This window comes from Aulostomus chinensis, chromosome 12, assembly GCF_037954235.1.
Source record: "Aulostomus chinensis isolate RoL2024-O1b breed Wild chromosome 12, RoL_Achi_v1.0, whole genome shotgun sequence".
In the NCBI taxonomy this organism is placed as follows: domain Eukaryota; kingdom Metazoa; phylum Chordata; class Actinopteri; order Syngnathiformes; family Aulostomidae; genus Aulostomus; species Aulostomus chinensis.
In genome coordinates, this window is record NC_141331.1 from 11,422,086 (window position 1) to 11,443,827 (window position 21,742).

Here is a 21,742-nt window from a genome sequence, read left to right on the forward strand (position 1 = left end):
GAAATTTTACTTTCAGCTTTTAACTGAACTGTTGCAATATAACTTTTGTTTTGTTGTGTTTTTATATCTTAGTACTGCCCATGTAATTGTTTTTAATGCTGCTAATTTTGTTTTTAATGTATTGTTTTAAGTTAAACGCTTTCGATGCAATTCAGTATATAATAAAAACGCAACTATTAAATGACAGCTGTCATTTTCATTTACTCGCCTTTAAATGCCATTACAGCATGTCTCATCACGATCAAAGTCCTACATAGTTATTTGAATCTTTCTGGTTCCAGTTAACAACAATAACTGCAACCAAAATAAAGACATATGCTTTATCGTGTGTGTCAAAGTGTTGTGTTTTCACTAGATGTGCCAGTTTAAGAAAAACATGCACTGAAACTTATTACAACCAGGAGGACCAGCCGCTCGGTGGAATGTTAGGCATGTATCCTGCAATACACTAACAGAGGTAGAAATAGAGCCGTAATATTAAAATACGGATGTTATATCTTTATGACCGTAGACGTATATATAACCGGGAAACAATCCTCAATCAGAGACAAAAACACAACAGCTATAGAGTATTTTGCTAGCAATGCCCCCCCCCCCAAAAAAAATTCCACCCCTACACTGAATTCTGAATGGTTTCTCCCACCGTAGCGGCGTCTGTGGTGCGTCGCTCTGACTGCAAATCATGAAGCCAGTCAAACAAACGAGGCTGGGCAGAGACCGAAGTTGGGACGGGGCTTCTGCTGCGGGATAGACGACGATAACAAGGCTATGTGTACAGATAATATGTACAGAATCCTATTTTTATGCTCTTTAGTTGAGTAAGCAAAGGATCTATGTCCGCTAATTTCCTACTTAAACGAGGAGTTTGGTGTATTCTGTCAGACATTTGTAGCCTAAAACTATACTCTCCCTGTTCGAACTGAGAGGATGATTTTTGCTAATTCTGGGAACCCACTAAGGACTCCGTATCGCAAACAGGTAACTGTCTTTATATTTATTACTTCTAAATGTTCCCAAAAGTCATGGAAGTCGCCAAATTGGTGTGTCTCTGCCAAATAAATGTACTCCAAGGTTATATCATGACAATGTTGTGTTGTACATGTGATCCAAATTAGCCTCATATGAATTATGAACATACCTGCTGCTCGAGCTGTGTGCTGGGGAAATACAGGCCTATAACCTGTCTGTGTGTTTGGGCCAAATATCAGAAAAGCGCTAAAATTCCTCCACAAACTTACTGGTTGTTTAATGAATGAAGTAGTTGTGTTGCCATCATTACATTTTCACTGTTACACATACATTAAAGCCAGCGTTTGTTTATTAATCTTCTCGCTTTGTGTAGAACCAGTGACTTTGATATGCTTTTATTTCATCAGGTTTTCTCAACTTACAATGAGAAACACTGCATTCATCTTGTTTTTTCCCCTCAATTATAAACTGTAGGTTACATCGTCTATCGACGCCACAAAGATTTTTTTTTTTTCTTGTAAAACTCTGCTCAGCCACAAGCTTTCATTCAACTTATTTGCTCTTGTTCACGCTGTTATCCGGTTGTTAAAGCTCTATGGGCAACGCCTGTTACTGGGAGTCCTGTATTATAGGACAGGCTCAGCTGGTCTGGAGCTGGCTGATAAGATGCAGTCCTCTCCCCATCACTTAAGCAGTCCTGCATCCCAGTAGTTGGTCAGATGAATGACAGAGAAATTCATTTTTCAGTCAACACAAAAACGGATCTGATGCAGCCTGACCTTAGGGATCTGTGGAAGGAGTTCTTCTAAAAGACTGCCTTGGGTTTTTGGGGTGGCCAAGGTTATTTCATGGGAGTGTATGGACCATGAAAGAAAATTAGTGTGTAACCTTAACCTGCTGTTTGTGTGGCATGATTGTACTGTCCTTGTAACAAATTTCTGTGCAGAATCCAAGTATTTTACTTGCTTTCTATAGTTAAAAAAAGTTACTATACTGCTGATGTCCCCCACCCTTCCATGCTGTATTTTTCCCTGCCCGGTGTGATCAAAACTTACCCAAATGGGTGGAAAACTGTCCAGTCTGGCAACATTAGGGCCGGTGGATTTTAAAAAGGCAACAAATGAGTTGCCCATTAAAATAACAGACAGAAAAATTGCTTTTATGTGGGCTCCCAGGGTGGCAACTCAGGTATAGGGGTTAGCCAGTGCCACTCTAGACACCCCTCTGTCTCCACCCGGCACTGTTAGAACAGTTGTTATAACCAGGTCTTGAATGTTTGTACCAGGTCCAATTTTTTAAAGACATAATCTGGCATGGAATTTCACACCCATAACGTCACAGATTTTTGTGTGTAATAACACTGACGTAAGTGATAACACTGACGTAGGTGAATTACAAATGCATGATGGAACTTTTCACTTTTTTCATATATATTATATATATATATATATATATATATATATATATATATGCTGTTGATATTGCTTTGAAGATATTGGTGTTTAAATGGTGGTTTTTAACTTGAAATCCACACTTGAAACTTAAACACACAACACAGGTGACTCCAGTAAACAAGGCTGGTCCTCTCCTCTTTATATTGTCAACAGGCTCTGTTACTGTCGATCAAATTTCCCTTTACAATCTCTTAACTCTGCTCCATTGTGCTCCACTGGCTGTGTCTTAGCTCTATCCTTAAGAGGGTTCGAGTCAATCCCTGGACAGGTCGCGAGTCAATCCCAGGGCTGAGAGACAGACAACCATTCACACTCACATTCATGCCCATGGGCAATTTAGAGTCACCAATTAACCTCACCTGCACACAGAAAGGCCCCCCAGCTGGCCTGGGACATTCTTGATGTGAGGCAACAGTGCTAACAACCATGCTGTGTCTGAGATTGTAATTACAGGCTTTGCACTAAATATTTTTGGCCTGACTAGTCCAATCTGTGATCTGTGTTTCCAATGAATAGCCACAGAGGATTCAGGAAAGCACACTCAACTGCTAGTCATCAAGATGTTGACATTATTCACTTTCATGATGACTTTTTTTGTAAGAAACACCAATACTTCAATGACCTTTTCATGTAGTGTTTTTTCTTCTTGTCTGTGTGTGGTACAGACGGACTCCTCCTCAGATAATCTTCAATCTGTGGAACAAGTTCGTTCACACCGACCAATGAAAGCATATTCATGATATTGACTTTATGACAGTAAAGTGGGCGGCCCAAGCTGCCACCAGCCAGCTGCAGTTCATTGTAAGTCAAACTAGTTTCGAAGTAAAAGCACGTGAGACACGAGAGAAGATCCTCTAGACTGGCGTCCAGACTTGGGTTGCTCAATCATGTCAGCGCTTCATGCTTGGGATTCCTTTAGCTTCCTCTCAGCTTGAGATTCCTCTGAGAAGGGGGGTTGTGAGGGATAATGAGTGTCAGATACGAAACACAAATCCCTGAAGGAGAAAGCTCTCTGCAGACGGGACATTTGTGTTTGAAATCTAGTATGAAACCCAAATCAAGTCCTATAAACCCAAGAAAATAAACTAAAGCTGTTTTATATCATACCAGAGGGTGTTCTTTCTTGACTGGTTGGAAAAGAAAAAAGTCATATTTGCTGTCCTTTGCAGCATTCTGAAGCTATCAAGCTACTCATTACAGGGTGTTAGGGTTGAGGTGAGTGGCATTACACGAGAGATTATTGTTTATGTTGGCCTGCAAATATCTTATTGGACACCCACAGGCAGTGTGACATGAGTTGACACTCGTGTCAGAGCTACAGGTCCCTGTGGACCTTGATTGTGCTGACTGCAAAGCTCTGATGGAGATGACTTGCTATGAGAGAGATTGACTCTTTCACTGCACACATGATATAAATGATAGGATGTCCTGTCAGTCCTCTTTTCCCCTAAAATGCAGGAAAATTCAGGATTTTATCAACACAGTGAGAATTCCCAATCCAAATGGGCTGGTCGGTCTCTGGTCCACTTTAGCTTTCTTTTATATTTGATTGTAAAATTTATATAAATACATAAACTGATATTTATGTCTCATTCCTTTCTTCTTCGTTTTTCTTTGCAGCAGCAGCAACAGCAGTTTTTTCCTGACAAGAATGTTCATGCTACTAAACAAGATTTTATATATGTTGGCAGAGGTATGCACTCTCCAAAACACCCTGTTGATTTATATATTTTTTTATTTATATATATACATATGTATGTGTGTGTGTGTGTGTGTGTGTATATATATATATATATATATATGTGTGTGTGTGTGTGTGTGTGTGTGTGTATGTATATGTATATATATATATATATATATATATATATATATATATATATATATATGTGTGTGTGTGTGTGTGTGTGTGTGTGTGTGTGTGTGTGTGTGTGTTCGTAGACTTTGGTTCAAATGACTGTGCTTATTTGCAAGGGGTCACTCAGTGTCAGATCAACAGGGCATTTGGAGAGTACATACCTCTGCCAAGGGGGCCTTAGCCAAACCCCAATGTAAAAAAATATATTTGGTCTCTCAGTTGAACTAATAGTAACCAGAATATCATACTTTTCTTCTCTGTACACCCTTCCAGCAAGTCTGGTGCTAATGATTCTTCCTTGGAAGAGGTAATTATCATCAGATTCTGCTGTTTCATTCAGCGCTGCACTATGTCGTCACTCGTCCATTAACTGTTGTGTTTTACTGTAACTACTTCAATCAGTGTCGGTGTCTGGCAGCTGTACTTATAAGATGATGCACAGAAATATTTACAATCTGAAGAACCAGGTATTTCTCTTGGGAGCTGGTGAAGTACATGTAATAAACAACTGTTTGCGATCTGATTCCCTGTTTTAACATTTTGTGATGACAGAAGGTGTGAAAGACTTAATTATAGTGCTTCCTACTGCCTCAAGTGTTCAAACATCAGTCATCACATGTTCTAACAACCCTAGAAAATCTTGTTTTAGCTCTCCTCCACTCCTCATGTTGCTGCAGTGATGTGAACTCCAGGTTGTGCTGGCATATTTGTGACATCACAGTCGGGTGTGGTTACAGATGCAGGTTACAGAGAACAATACTTGAGCCATGTTCCTGACATGGTAAATTTGGCACAGTACAACTGTATACAGCTGTTTGTTTTCTTTTCAGATGATGTAGCATGATCACTTAATCTTGTGGTTCAGACCAATCAGCGAATCATGGATTTAAGCATTGCTTAATTACTTAAAACAACAATGGTGGCTCATGAAACGACAAGTGTAGATGCTGCTGTAGCAGTCGTTACGTGAGCAACAGTTATATCATATTATTAGAATGACACAAAAGGTTTTTCTCCGTGGAAAAGGCGTTTGCAATCTTCTACACATTACCTTTGGTTACTATGTCAGATCATTTCATTGAGTGGTTAAATTTTGCCTCTGATAGACAGATAAAGAGTAAATACACACACACCTTTGGTGAAGACTGCCATGCAAGACGCCAACCTACTCATCAGGAGCAATTATGGGTTTGGTATCTTGCTCAAGAACCCTTCAACATGGTCACCAGGGGTGAGGATTGAACCGGCAACCCTTTGGTTGCTAGACATCCACTCTACCTCTGAGGCATGCCACCCAGATTGTTCATCCAATCACTCTCCCAAGTTTTTTTGTTTGTGTCTGTCCCTTTCCAAACAGTTTCTATGGTTGACTTCTGTGGTTTTTCTTTGTCAGATTAACTGGAACAAATCTGATTCGAATTACCACCCACTTTGAACTTGGTTTCGGCCTAGTTTTGACATGATTCCCTCTCTCCTCCAGCCCCCTGTTACCTTATCGTCACACCCCATGGCTCCACCCAGCCCAAGCATCAACAGCAGCACCAATAACAGCAGCAGCAGTAGTAGCACTGCAGGCTGGGAGCAGCTCAGCAAAACAAACCTCTACATCCGAGGGCTGTCCCCTTCAACGACAGACCATGACCTAGTCAAACTCTGTCAGCCGTGAGTACCACACTTCCTCTCATCATTATCTGCTAATGATCAGACATTGATTGCCTAGTTTCAATTTGCAGTTGCAGTCAAGTATTGACATACAGTTGGTAAAGTGCAAATAAGGTTTTAAAAATTGACAGGTAGAGGTAAATCTGCTATTGCACTCGTATGTTGTCATGAAAGGTGAAAATTCAAAAGGATATATTGATATTTAGTCAATAATGTATTAACTCTGGTCCGAAATGCTCTGAAATGGATTTAACATCGTCTGCTTTTTACAAAAAGATGAATAATTATGGACCCATGCATAAGAAAGGTAAAACATCTATTTCTATTTTATATTATGAAAATACAGCAGCATTGCAGGCTTCAACTGAAAATGAAAGCTGATCTTGAAGGCCACACAAGGAGAGAGAATAGAGGATGATACCCTACCAAACCACATCACACCATACCACACAAAATGATACAATAGCAGGGCCCCCCTCCCCCTTGTTGTCTAGCTACCACCATAGTGAACAGGTATTGTAACATTTTATTTTTCATCCTACCTGGTGGAACATTGCTTCAGTGTTTGCAGTGAAGGTTGAGATTCTTTTTGGAATCCAGCCAAGACTCCCATCAAGGTACTGCTCAGGTCTATCCAGTTTGTTTCAGAATAAAACAACAGTCAACCTTTTGTTTTGCATTTTGTTGATGCGGTAGAAACCATTTTCTTTCGTCACTACATCCAAAGATAATGTCAGATGTCCAGATGCTGTTCTTCGTATTGAATCTCTTAATGTCCGTTTGGCTCAGTGTCTGCATTTCAGCAACACTTCTATTTTCAGGCATATGAAGTCCCTTTTCCTTGAAAAGTAATACTGGCCATCAACCAATTTGGACAAGTCTGAGGCCTAAATCCAAGAGAGTCTTCTCCTGAAGGATCATGGCCAACACACTCAGCAGAGTCGGTCTTCAACTACCGTTCCCACAGCTCATCAAGTTTCACAACTGATATCCTGTTGACATTTTTTCCTCGTAATGGTTCATTAATTGTGCAGCCAAGTCTGGTTTTGATAGGTCCCTCCTCCACACTCCAGCAACTCTAATCTAAGGTTTAATTGCAGCCAGTGGAACATTTCTTAAATGAGGCATCTGATTGATATCGTTTTGTTGCGGGGCGTTCCTGTTGGCACAGCCATGGTCATCCTCTAAATGTGTATGCCTGGGAGATCCCGAGAGTTGCTGTTATCCAGTCCAGTAACCTCTAGGCCTTTAACAACACTAGTTTCATCAACCTCCCTTTTGTTCGCAGCAGAATTCCTGATCTTCTTCCCTGAAGATTGAACTTTTTATAAGCCCCACTGTGGTGTCTTCCTGGATCAAGAAATGCATTAATGTGCACTGTCACATTCCCTTTCTTGGCCCGCATGTGTACAGGCGCCACTGAGAGTTTAGGGTTATCCGCACCTCCCCCAGTAAGAACACTTGCCTAAACAGAACCTGCAGCTACTTCCATTATTACTGTGTGCTCTTTGTCCGTTTCCTTTATTCTAGGATGCTGTAAACTGCACTTGCTGCTGCTGAATCACTTCCCATAGTCTTTGCTGATTATGTCTTTCACAGAATATCTCACTATGTGTGCCCTGTTTTACATCTCCAAAGGATGTCCAGAGGAGGTCAGGAGTTGAACAGTTCGCTGAATCCCCAACTAAATGATCATTTGGTGCATGTATCTCGTGATTCTGCTCTGCTCTACAATTTTATGGGGTTTTCCATTGCTCAGGCTCCACCCTTCCACTGAATTAACTGTTAGTCTGTCAGTTTTTGTGTAACCCTGCTGCAGACTTTGATGAATGTGTGATGATTGTGGCGTCAGAAATGAGGTAAAAAAGCCAGGTAAAATGTTTCTATTTGTGTTACCTACTTAAGAGAGACATAAACCCTACCAACATTGGAGTCTACGGGGCAGTTTAAGTTACTTGATTCGCTTTGAGGGTCATGGAGCAGAATGTGTGAGTCTGTTTGCATAGACAGTTCCATTATGTGATAGAAGACACTTTTGTTTGTGTTTGTGTGTGTCTGTGTGTGTCTTGAGGCAAAATGAGCTGTTGACCATAAGAAATCAGGCCCACTATCTAGTCTGCATCCTTGTCATGACGAGGTTCACCTTAGTTTTTAATCCATGACACGTCACAAACCAAAACAAATTTATGAATGTCATCTGTTAGAACCTCTGCGTTTAGTGAGGTAGAGGTTTGCATTTAAATCCTGTTTTAAAAGACTGCCATTGACAATGAATTTTTCACCAACTGATCACCATTTTTTTCAGAATAGAAAAGGAAAAGAAGAAGTAGTACTCAAATCAGAACCGAGTGTCCATATAATTCTGCGTATAGAGATATGAGTTTGTTGGTTTTTTTGACTAGTTCTGTTTGAGACTGTTTTTTATTTGGTGCAAGAACAAGGGACTGTCTAACTTTCCACTCATATGGTGGGGATTTTCAGCACCACATGGAAACCACTTCCTGTGTTACATACCATTACAGTGATGTCATAGATTTGTTGCTTAACCCTCCCTCTGTGTGTGCGTTACAGCTAGCTCCGTCTGGTGTATATAATCCAGCTAACAATACCCCTCGTCTTTCTGCCTCTCCCATAGGTATGGCAAAATTGTATCAACAAAGGCCATCCTGGACAAGACCACAAACAAATGTAAAGGTGTGTGAAGTTGATACTGCACTTGTTCTAAATATAAAGAAACCTTATGAAAGCTTGCACTATGTGAGAGAAGACCACTTCTACACCCTCCCAAAAATGGTAGTAGCTAAGTGTCTGAACACTCATGTCATTCAGCAGCTATGCTCAGATGTCTCAGATGATCCAGGAAAGTCAGGAAAGAGACAGCCAGGCTGCTTAAAGCTGCCTCCCAGCTCATGTTATTTTAAGGCTAAGCCCTTGTCTGTTGGTGTGTCACTGCTGTGGGTGGTTCCTGGGAAGAACTGGTAGACTCCTCCTCTTTCTCTTGATTGACAATTGGTTTTGGTCCAGTTTCAGTAGACTGCCCAGCTGACTAAAGACTTAGTGATTCTCTATAGGTATTAAGAGAATGCTTTGTCACTCTCCTCTGGATTAGACAGATGCCAGTTCATCGAAAGTTCTCAGTGAAGGGAGACAATGAATTTAAATAGAAGCCTGAGATGACTTATACAATAACTTCATTTTGTTTCACAAAACTTCTTTATTTGACTCAGACTAATTATAATTAAGGGACGGGTTCTCATGATAAATGTGAGTACCTGTGAGACTGACCTCACAGCTGAAAGTGCTCTGACATATTCGCCATTATTCAGCTTGAATAGGCTAAAAATAGTAGCCTCAGTAGGGGCCAGGGACTATGGGTTCACCCTGTTTGTACCCCTCAGAACAAAGAGCTGACCTGAGCCATGAACATCACACTGGTATCTGCATCCTCAGCGCTTTTTTTGGCCTCTTCTTACACACACATACACACACACACCCACACACACACACACACACACACACACACACACATGCACACTAAAACATACATACATTTGTAGACCCGTAGACGAGTGACAAAATAAAGGAAAAGTAGGAATAAATTTGTGTAGAAACAGAGAAAGCAAGGGTCACTAAATGATTAGAAGATTATGACAATCATGTGACTCTTGATCAAACCTCACTGAACTCTAAGGGTAGGGCAAAAATATTTCCATGTTCCAAAATATCTCAATACTCTTGATAGGATATTGGTGCACCAGTGCCAACCATTGATATTTTATAAGCACAGCTGGTGTTATAAACTGATTCCTCTGCAGCCATTGTGACATGTTTAGTCATCACATTATTCACATTATTTAATCTCTTTGTTCACTGCATTGCGTGTTTTGGTCTTCTGCAGGTACACATATATTTTGATGTACTGTAGATGAATTGTCTTACAATATATTGATTATCACTTTATCGTAGTGTCATGTCAGCACAGTGAGTTATTCTGTAACTCCCACCCCCACTTATCACCTACAGGTGATAATGGGCTGATGTGTGGCACAGCACTCTTTTGGGAAGAATATTGTTCTGTCCTCCAGAAGACTTTCATTGCAGTTGTTCTGGTAACACTTAATAATTAGCTGTACGCAGTGTTTTGTTGTAATAGAACTTCATATCTACAAACCCTCAGAGTAGCATATGGTATCTGGCCATCAATATGGTATCTGTGGTGGCTCCTTCAACGGTCCTGCTTGTCTCCTCAGGGTATGGCTTTGTGGACTTTGACAGCCCTGCTGCAGCTCAGAAAGCTGTGGCTGCCCTCAAGACCGCCGGTGTCCAAGCTCAGATGGCAAAGGTGAGGATTCAGTCTAATCTAATCCTGATATCTCATCCTCACAACTCATCCTAAATCCTTGTGCCATTAAGTAGCAAGACAGGAATCCTTAGCTGCAGGGTGTGTCCCCCCAACCCCCACCAACCCCCCCCCCCCAAAAAAAAAACAAAAACAAAAACAAAACACATTGTCTATAGACTGACACAGATCAATGACAGGTATCTTGAAGGAAGCATGTGCTCTAGAAAGAGTTAAACACTTGTCTTTACGTGGATGCATGTGTCTGGGACTCTTTGCACACTGCAGGTTTACCAAGGTTCATTTCAGAATTTTTTCGGTTCACAATGTGACAAATTTCACAAATATTCTGTGCACGCAGATGCAATTTGTGGAAGTGAATACAAGGTGTGCTTCTTTCTACATTCATTTAAAGGAGGAGCTCACAAATAATAGAGGACGTAACCACAAGTTAATGACACATTGTGTTTTATTTACTTAGGTACATCCTGTCCAACTATCTGTCTCTGAAGGTGTAAAAATAGTGAGTTGGTAAAGAAATGAGAATGGCCAAGAGTGAGTGCACAAAACACATCTACAGCTACACTGCACTGATGATGTTAAAAAAAAGAAGAAAAGAAAACTGTGAAAACATGGATTAAGTGTTTATCACAAAGTTAATATTATTTCTCTGTTATTTAGGTGCACATTTGCTGCATCAGCACCATTTGCACCCTCCACCTGCAGTATTCAGAGCTGCTGGACCTGGGCCCAGATGTTCAAAAGCAATGCAGTTTAATTGAACTTTGCCAAAATTTGCAACAGCTCTCTGTACTCATGGTTTCATTTTACAAAATTGCAAGTCACATATGCCCGTCTGGTTATGTCTTAGAGCACAATCAGCCACAAACTGATGTAAACACATCAGCCGCTGTCACATCAATAAGCTGCCATTTCTTTTACATTGACAGGAACTAGGTATAGTTTCACAGGCTGCAAGGTTCCTGCCAAAACAGCTGTCGTTGCATTCAGACCTATTTCTAGCATCAGCATTGTTAATTAATGACACAAACCCTTAATCCATCAGTGATATCTCATTATCATCGCCACTGAATGATGTGGTGCTCATATGGAGAAGGACGTCGCAGGGTGTGTCCCATTTAAGGACGTTATCAGTCACATTTTCTTTGTAACTACTAGTTTATGCTCGGGAATCAGCGTATGCATATTTTGTTCGGATACGTTGTTAACACGGGACGTCATTCTGATTCATGCTGCCCTGTTAGTGTCACATCCTTTCTGCTGACACATTTGTATAGTGTGTATATGTACGTGTCTCCCAGCCAGGCGTAAGAAGGGCTTCAGTTGTGACGTTACAGATAGTTTTGTCATTCACACAATATTCTGGAATATGGTGTGTTAACTTTCGCAAACCAAGCAAACCAAGCTCCATGCTGCAAATATGTTGTAATAGCAGTACAAGTAGGAGTGGTTTCACTGCACCACAAACAAAGCAGTATGTATTCTCAACAGATTTTGAGGCGAAGAGTTTCAAAGTTGGGCTGCAGTACTGACACTGACTCTGATTCCAGAAAAGGAAGTAAATACTTGTGTGTTGTTATGGTAACAGGAATCAGTTGGGGAAATTAGTTCCCATACAGCACTGAGCAAGAACCCTTGGCCTCATTTCCCTGTCTGGGGATCTGTGGAGCTTCTTGACATGCCTCTGTGCACCCATTTTACTTTTTAATTAAAATAGAGCGGCTCTGAGGGACATTGCTAAGTTTAATCTTTCTATTGTGGAAGGTCACTGCCATTGTAAAGTGTCAGCCTTTCATTCCAGCTTTATTCTCGCTATTGCTGAAGATTGCTCGGGCCTAATGGACTCTTGGGACAAAGGTCTTTTCCCCTCTTTTTTAAAAAAAAAAGTCTTTGCAGGCTTCCATTGACAGCTCTCCATCTTTATTATATCAGAGGAAGGCACCATAGGAAGAGTTTCTGTTCTTTTCACCTTGGTATTGCAATTACAGACTTGTGATACTTGAATCCAGTATTAGGTTTGTGTTTAAGGCAAAGTAGACAGATTAGCATATCATGCAGTTGTGATGGGTTGATAGGATGGCTGTGCTGTCTGAGTTCTTTTATTATTTTATATTGCTTCTTGTACTGGTAAAGAATTATCTTGGTGGGGTTAAGTACGGAGCAGCACCTGCCCCTCCCTCATCACCACCATTCCAGTGCTCTAGAGGAAACCATTTCTGAGGCTGAGGTGTGACTGTGGTAATCTCAATGAACCTTATAAGTTTATAGGTGCAAAACAGAATTTTTGCAGTAAATCATAATATGTGTACAGCATTTTCATACTCTCTTAGGCCATAGTAAAGCGAAGAGCTCTCCCTCGAACAGCTGCACATCTCCTCATTAGACCACCAGCATGTGACAGTGACAGTACGTGTCTGACGGGTGGCACTGGCATTATGTCACTGCTGTATATCTGATCCTGGACTCAATGAGCTGTCTCACACACAATCAGTTTCCCTTAGTTCTCTCAAGGGATGATAGAGGCAGACTTGAGAGGAGACAGAGGAGCTTTCAGTTGAACTTCTTTTCTTTGTCTTCCACATACGAAATGCATAATGCAAAATATCCATTAAATGACAAAACATGCGATTTGTCAAGAGAAGGTCAAAAAGCTGCCGGCTTATACAACTGACCTGCCAATTTAGGAGGAGGGAACAAACAATACCCAAATAGGAAGCTGATATTCCGTAATTGAATCTAATTCAGAGGGAAAAAATACACACTTCTCCCTCTGTTTCTCATGCAATGAATCAAATATGATGACTATTTCATTTTCAAATATCAAGCTCTTGGTAACTTGTTCTTTGGCTAACTGGTACTTTATTTGATAAAAAGAAGATGAAGTAAATTAAGCTCTTTATCATGTGAATGAAATTGAGAATTCATTGTGAAGAAGTTGCTTAACGATGATTGTAGAGAAAGAACTCAAGACCGCGTGTTTATACATCAAGTTTCTCATCCGACGTACACTTGTCATACCCAGAAAAAATGTTCTGTACATAAACAAACGTGAGTATTCACCTTTTCTCTAACCCTCTATAAATAAGACCCAAGTTATATTTATGAGTAATATAAAATTGATAGGGTCCAAATGTATCTTGCACATTGATGATGAGTAAAAACAGCTTCTTGTGTTGACAGTTGGGGGGGATTTTATTGACACAGGATAAGAGCTAAGCTCTTCCTGTTTTGGAAACTATTTGAGCACATGTATGAGCACATGTATGAGCACACGTGTGCGCGTTGTGGAAAGAAGGAAAACGTGTTACTGTAGGTCTTTTGCTTTCTTCTGTGTAATTAATTCTGCATAAAGCCCAAGGGCTGAAACACGTCCCTGCACCCTCATCCTCTCTTCTGGCCTCTCCTCTCATCTGTCCTTAGAACCACTTCCTCTCATCGAACGCCATCCCTGTGTTGTGCTGCAGCAAACGCAGTGGCTCCTTCATTATCCTCTAATTGTGCGATGTTGATTTTTCTCTTAGTCCATCCTTGCATCTGGCTCCGACTGCAACATAAAACTGATGAATATTAATGGCGAGTGGCCTGCTCCCCGGGGACTTGTAGCTAGGTCTCATGTTTCTGCAGACACCATTAAAATACAGAGAGAAATCAGCTGACGTGAGCCTTCAGCTAGCGTGGGCTGCATTCAACTCTGTTTACCAGTGTTCATAGGGAACCTTTAATTACCTATGTCTAAAAAGGAAGAAAAGAGATAAGCAGAGAAACACTAACCCCCTCCCTACACCCTCTAATAGCCTTCCAGTCAAATGTCTCCAGGCGTAGACTGAGTGTCTTATGTCCTGTATTCACCTTCAATGTGTTTGTGTTTTTCCACTTGTGTTTTAAACATTTCCTGTTCTATAATTACATTTCCTCTGGCTTCCTCTCTCCATCTCTCTCCTTTCCCCCTGCAGCAACAAGAACAAGACCCTACCAACTTGTACATCTCCAACTTGCCTCTCTCTATGGATGAGCAGGAGCTGGAGAACATGTTGAAGCACTTTGGCCAGGTCGTGTCCACACGCATCTTGAGGGACTCCAGCGGAGCCAGCAGAGGAGTGGGATTTGCCAGGTCAGATAAGACACTTGTGTTAATAGGGTTAATGGGAATGCACAATCATTTCAGCAAGTCATCAGTTTCAACAGATATTTGTCTCTTGATACAATGTCTTCTCCTTTGCACATCATTATGATGAGGAAATAATTCAGTACATGTATGGTTTATGACCTTTTCCAAATGTTTTGGGAGCAAATTGGAGCGTGTGCTATTTTGCATGAAAGTAAATTAATTCCCAGGACTAAAAGAGGCGTCTTTTATGCAGCTAAAAAAAAAGGAACAAACCAGCCAGTGAAACCGCAGTGGACAAGGGACAAATAATGATATCCTCTTCACACCATCAGGCAACAGAGTATTAAAAGTGAAGCTACTGTTCAAAAACAGCTACAGATGATATTTTAATACCTCAAATACTTCTTCCATTGCATTACAAACAGTTCATTTCTGCACGTCGCTGCAGAAGAGACTTCAATCCCAAACACACATCGATTTTGTTAATAACAGGGCAGAGAGATTCTCCTTTAAAGATAGTTTCACAATGACTGGCTGATTTAATTATAGTGGTAATGTTGGCTTCCGCTAGTTGTACTTGCATGACTTGACTTTTGTCTGAAATACCTGAAAGGCAAGTTGTTAACTGATGAAACAACTGTACTGTTCTGTGTACTCAGGGCTGCTTGGCCTTCCCCTGCCCAGCCATTGATACTTGTGTGTTTAGAAAGCCATTTTAATTAAACTACTCTTTTATATCTGCTCTGTGATGGTCGTTGGAGCCTGAGATCACAACATGTGATCTGATTGACTGCTCCTAGTGCAGGGGGGAGCTGGGCAATAAAACCTGCCTTTGAAACCAGAGGTTCCATAACTTGTTTTTGCGCCATGGACCGGTTTAATGTCAGACAATAGTTTCATGGACCGGCCTTTAAGGTGTTGCAGATAAATTCAACAAAATAAAATGATACAACCAGCATAAAAACTGTGTTTTTTCTAAATATAGTAATAAATGTGAATCCACTGTGTACTCATATGCAACTTTATTACCAGCGTCCTCGTAACATGGCAACAAAAGCATAACATACTGTAAGTAACATCCTCTCTGCCCGTAACACCGTGGTCGCTATGGTAATGTTTAAACGTGCCTTCAAAATAAGATGCATCACAAAAACAAATATGAAGGGCTTTAAAAATCTAACTCACTACAACGCTGAATCAGTTGGAGCCCTGAGTTTGTTCCTCTGCAACGAGACAGTCCCATCTAGGAGTAATGGCTACTTATGTCCAGTCTACTCCGTAATTTTGTTTTGGTCGCTGTCACTGCAGAAAACCCTGCTTCACACAAATAGGATATTGGAAATGGCAACAGGGTTTTCGGTGCTGTTGTGGCGATCTTAGGGTTTTCTGCCGTCACTTTAATCCAGAACACCAGCAGAGTTGATGTCTGGAACGTAACTTTAAGGCCGCCGTCATTTGCAATCTCCAGCAGTTGATCTTCTTCTTGCATAGTCATGCTGGATTCACTTGGTTTGTTGACAAATAGGTCGCAGATCCATTCCTTGGCAGTTTGTTGGTCTTTTGTGCTTGGCAAGTAGGGCTTGAACTCTTTTAAAAGCAAAAGACAGGTGATCAGGCACCAGCTAGGAGAGTGAAGTCTCGGGCTCAGTCTCCTCCAAAAAAAGTCATAGGCTCTTCTTCTGTCTCTTCACTGGGCCTTTCCCCTTACGCAAAGACATTTTCCAAAGAAAACTACTCAATAGAGCAGTGTAGGAGTGAGGCCTAAACCCCCAAATGTGTGTGAATATGGTAACAAATCTATCGATTCCGCAATACATTTAAAAATCTTGCTAAAATTCTTGTGTTGTGAAACTTCCACCCACCCAAAAGTAAAGCCGTTCTCAGAGAGAATTTGCTCATCCTCCTTACTGAATGTATCGCTGTCATGTTCTGTGTTTTTTATCACTTCAGGATGGAGTCAACAGAAAAATGCGATGCCGTCATTTCTCACTTCAATGGAAAGTTTATTAAGACGCCTGCTGGAGTTCCAGGTAAAACGTGTTGTGTATTCATCTTGTATTATCTGGGTCCATCTGCAGAATTAACATGTAAAATGATCTTGTTGAGTGTGTGAAAGAGAATTGACAGGATTGGCTGAATAATGACCTTATCGTGTGAAAGTGTCTAGGCAGCATGAAGTGGTCAGCCGAGTGATTCCTGCTTCCAGCTGGAGTCAGAGAGTCTGCTGGGAAAGAGCTGGTATAAACGCAGCCTTAAGAGGCTCTGCTCTGCTCTGTGTGGCCTCCACTCCCACTCTAAGCTTTTTAATTGGATTATTAGACAGAAATAGTCTCCCCTGGCCTTGCCTCCGTTAGGAAGGGGAGGGGATTACAGCTCCACAGCTGCCAAATTAAATGTCCGTGTTCCCAGCCCTGCCAGTGAATGACTGAAGAAGAAACATGACTTCTCTCTCTCTCTCTCTCTCTCTCTCTCTCTCCCCCTCCCTCCCTCCCTCCATATCTCTTTATAGCACCCTCTGAACCCTTGCTGTGCAAGTTTGCTGATGGTGGGCAGAAAAAGAGACAAAGTCAGAATAAATTTGCTCAGAATGGGCGGGCATGGCCTAGAGATGGGGACTCCAGACTGGTAAGTGGGTCCGTCCCTCCTGGTGAGAGGGGTGAGAGGGGTGAGAGGGGTGAGAGGTCGAAATGGCTGATGGCAAGGAAGTGGGAGTAGTAGCTGTTCCTCAACTTCTAAAATACTGGCTTTTTTTAATCATTTCTGGGCCCATTTATTCACTCACTTTACCTTGTAAAACAAAATTATGTTTGCTACTCACAAAAAAGAGAATCTAGATGAATTCACAGAAATAAAAACAAACTGTTCTTTATACTGGAGCGTGGAGGATGAGTTACGGAGTCTCGCAGTCTGAGGAAAAAGAAGCTGCTCTGCAGTCTGCTTGTAGCCTACAGCATATCTCATGCCAGACGGCAGAAAATCACACACTACTTTTTTTTTCATTTACATTTGGAGGAATGTAAACAGTAACAACGAGCTCACTGGTGAATTCTTATCGGTTGGATTATAGGGTTGACATCTTTACATTAAGAGCTTGATGAGGTTAGTTCCACAAGTATCCGCTTTGATGAAACTCATTAAAGCAAAGATAGTTGAAAACATCAAAACTGTAGTGAATGTTGGAGCTACATTTGGACGATATCCTTGATGCTGCACAAAAAATACACGACTCCTTCGTATAGTTGATGTGTAAGTTCTTATTATTTACAACCATATACAACCTCCCACCTGTACAACCCTCAGGTGCACATAAACTGTTGTATGATGATTCATGGAGAACATGACAAATGTCAAGAAAGTGCTGAAATGAGAGCTCATGTTATCATGGTTGCCTCCTGCTCTTTCGGGTTTGAGCGCCTGAGGTGATTTTGCATTCATGTTGCTTTTCCACCAGACTGGAATGACCCTCACATATGACCCCAGTGCAGCTGCTATGCAGAACGGGTAAGCCAGTACATCAGAGTAGATTGCACTCTTGTGGTCACAATATTTAATTACACTCTTTCTAATTACTGTATCATCTTTTTTGTGTGTGTGTGCACAGATTCTTCCCACCAGCGTACAGTATTTCCAACAGGATGATTGCTCAGACGTCCATGTCTCCGTACATGTCTCCAGTTTCAGCGTACCAAGTCAGAATCCTTCCCTCCCAGACTTGACATACGCAAATGTTGTGTGCAGCTTTGGAGGTAGTTGATACATTTCTGTTAATCACACTTATCATTATTTTGTTTGTGTGTGTGTGTGTGTGTGTGTGTGTGTGTGTGTGTGTGTGTGTGTGTGTGTGTGTGTGTGTGTTACAGGTCCAGAACCCATCCTGGATGCCTCACCAACCCTACATCATGCAGCACCCTGTAAGATCTTCAAATCTCTTTTCGATTTCTTTTTCACACTCTCTTTACTGCTTTTTGCCTTTTTTTTTTTTTTTTGGACAATTTCATCCAAACATTCCCGCTGTGGTTACAACAGACACATTTTTCTGTAAACAGACAAGCACAATATGGAAGAGTTAAACACGAGGTGACACCGGTCCTTGAGGATTTACAGTACTAAAGTGTTTGTATAGAAATTTTTAAAAAAGACTGTTTTGGAGAAGCAACGTGAAGCTGTGTGTTTGATGACAGACGCCAAATAGATCCTAACAGATGGGTGTGAATTGAGAGAGACAGAGAAAGAGAGAAGAGTCGTATCTTGCTCTGATAATGAGCCAGCACAGATGCATCAGGCCGGCCAAGATGCTTATAGACAACTTGCTCAACTTGTGACGATTCACCTTCTGCTGTGGGCAGGAGATGCCTGTCTTCACCGCTAATCCAGATTTTCCACATAACTCTTGTGACTTTGTATCCTGCTGTATCCTTTTCAGGGGATCTTCGCCTGAGGTTTCAGTCTACCATGCAGAGCAATAGAGGCGGAGGGTGTAGATTTAAGACTGTATTCGAGTATTTCATGATCATTTTTTTTGTTAAAAGCAGTAATATAACACTTGGCCACAAGTCACATCAGCAGTTTAACACACAAATAAATTGATTCAGAGGTGTAACACTTTATTCTGATTATCATCAAATAAACTAGGGGGCTGTAGGAAAGTGCAAGGAGAAAAATACCACCACTAGTTTATCTCCTGTCAACAACAGAACAGGATCCAGGATCAATGATTTGATCCAGATCCTCCCCAGATCCTCCATCTTTCTGCCAAACTCATCAAAATCCATCCATTGGTTTCTGAGATATCCAATTAATACACCAAAATTAAATAAATAAGTTAAAAAGTGATCTAGGTGATCAGCCCTTTTATTCTGATCTGAAAAACTAACAGGTTCTTGGTTGGCCCATGCTCCACCCTCCCAGGTTTCAAGAGAAACAGTTCATTAGTTTTATGGAACTTTGAAACAAACAGCACTGCAAATATTAGCAGCTGTTTGTGGGGGAAAAAAAGTTTTTAAGTGACAAATTAAAATTCCTTTGAAAATGCAAACATTTAAACTCACAGGATTCATGATCTAAATGCAGGATAAGCACATGGGAATGTAAAAATACATTTTCATTGTAACAGTACAAATCTTTAGATAGTGATGTATGACATGATATGACATGATATGACATGATATGACATGATATGACATGATATGATATGATATGACATGACATGATATGATATGACACGATATATGATATGACATGATATGATATGACATGACATGATATGATATGATATGACATGATATGATATGATATGACATGATATGATATGACATGATATATGATATGACATGATATGACATGATATGATATGATATGACATGACATGATATGATATGATATGACATGACATGACATTATATGATATGACATATGATATGATATGATAAGACATGACATGATATATGATATGACATGACATGACATGATATGATATGATATGACATGACATGACATGACATGATATGATATGACATGATATGATATGATATGATATGATAAGACATGACATGATATATGATATGACATGACATGACATGATATGATATGATATGATATGACATGATATGATATGACATGATATGATATGATATGATATGACATGACATTATATGACATGATATGATATGATATGACATGATATGATATGACATGATATGATATGATATGACATGACATGACATTATATGACATGATATGATATGATATGACATGATATGATATGATATGACATGATATGATATGACATGACATGACATGACATTATATGATATGACATATGATATGATATGATATGATAAGACATGACATGATATATGATATGACATGACATGACATGATATGACATTATATGATATGATATGACATGACATGACATGACATGATATGACATTATATGATAAGATATGATATGACATGATATGACACAACTCGACAGAAAAGTCTACCTTTACATGTCTTTGTACCTGCTGTGTCTGCATAGTTCCTCTCATCTGCTTCTGCAGGGTACAGTCATATCGCCCTCTATGGACCCGTCTATGTCACTGCAGCCTGCCTCCATGATGACCCCCCTGGCACAGCAGATGAGTCACCTCTCTCTAGGGAGTGCAGGAACGGTGAGGAATGAGTTCACACAGTATTTGAGAGCAAGATTTTAATAATTCAACTATAAATGATCAGTTCTGACTTTATATTATTGCTTTTCCCTGCTGTGCAGTTCATGGCAGCCAACGGACCTATTCAAGGAGCTTACATCCCTCAGTACGCACACATGCAGACAGCAGCTGTTAATGTGGAAGTACGTGCATCATCATCATCATCATCATCATCATCATCATCATCATCATCATCATCATCATCATCACTACTGCCTCATTTGCATTAACAACAGCAGATATTGTGGGCTAAAAAGCGTTATATTTTCTCTTCCAGGAAAATGGCGTCGGGCCACAAGTGGACACATCTGGCAACCATTCCCCGTATTCCTACCAGCAAACCAAGTAGTGCTGAGGTAATGTTTGGACTCCAGCTGAAAACAATCACGGCTACAACGGACATTGGAGCTCTCTCACTCTTGTGCACTGCAACTGGTTAAGTGAGACTATTTCTCAGTATCATTCATCCAGACTTGCAAAGAAATGATCTCACTTTAACTATATACAGAACCAGTTTTGAAAAAAAAAAAGTTTTATTTTCATACTAGAAAAATGTTTATTTTTTACCAAAGATTGCCACCGGATACAAGAAAGAATCATTTTACTAGTTGTTCAAATTGCATGATAATAAATGTCTTCTTTTGTTTTTTTTCCAGAGGGTTTTTTTTTTTTTCGATTGTGTTTTGTGCTTGCTGTGTGAGTGTTGCTATGGTGAAGTGTTCTGTGTCTTGTAATGTGATTTCCCTTTGTGCTTTCGATTGATTCTGCGATTCAAATTTGCCTTAATAATTTCTACACATTCGTTTGTTCAGATCACCAAGAGAAAAAGAAGTTGCTGTGTTGGAAATGAGCTAAAAGTTGGTTTGGAATGTGTGTTTTTTGGTTGTTGTTGTTGGTTTTTTAAATTTTATTTTTACTTTTCCCCAAACCCTAAACTAATTGCAAAGTAGTACGAATATTAGAGAAAATTGATTTGAATGTATTGACTCCACATCTGCGGATTTTATCGGATGTAATATTTATTTAGAACGAAGACCCTACACGTTTATGGATGTTGGAACGCTGAAAGATCACCTTTAATCTTGCCTTCTTGATGACTTGTACAGGAGCTCAAACTGAACATGGAGGGGTGGGATGGGG

General features: G+C 40.4%; 1 protein-coding gene across 1 annotated transcript; it reads left to right on the plus strand.

Moving 5' to 3' along the window:
• Positions 1–696: 696 nt before the first annotated feature.
• rbms1b (RNA binding motif, single stranded interacting protein 1b) lies at positions 697–21,742 on the plus strand. The gene is made up of 13 exons (XM_086220122.1): positions 697–978; positions 5,759–5,940; positions 8,576–8,634; positions 10,191–10,282; positions 14,254–14,411; positions 16,359–16,438; positions 16,918–17,033; positions 17,860–17,909; positions 18,010–18,097; positions 18,269–18,319; positions 20,453–20,563; positions 20,665–20,745; positions 20,880–21,742. The coding sequence occupies exons 1-13, from the start codon at positions 928–930 to the stop codon at positions 20,949–20,951; spliced, it is 1,191 nt and encodes a 396-aa protein (XP_086076248.1). The 5' UTR covers positions 697–927; the 3' UTR covers positions 20,952–21,742.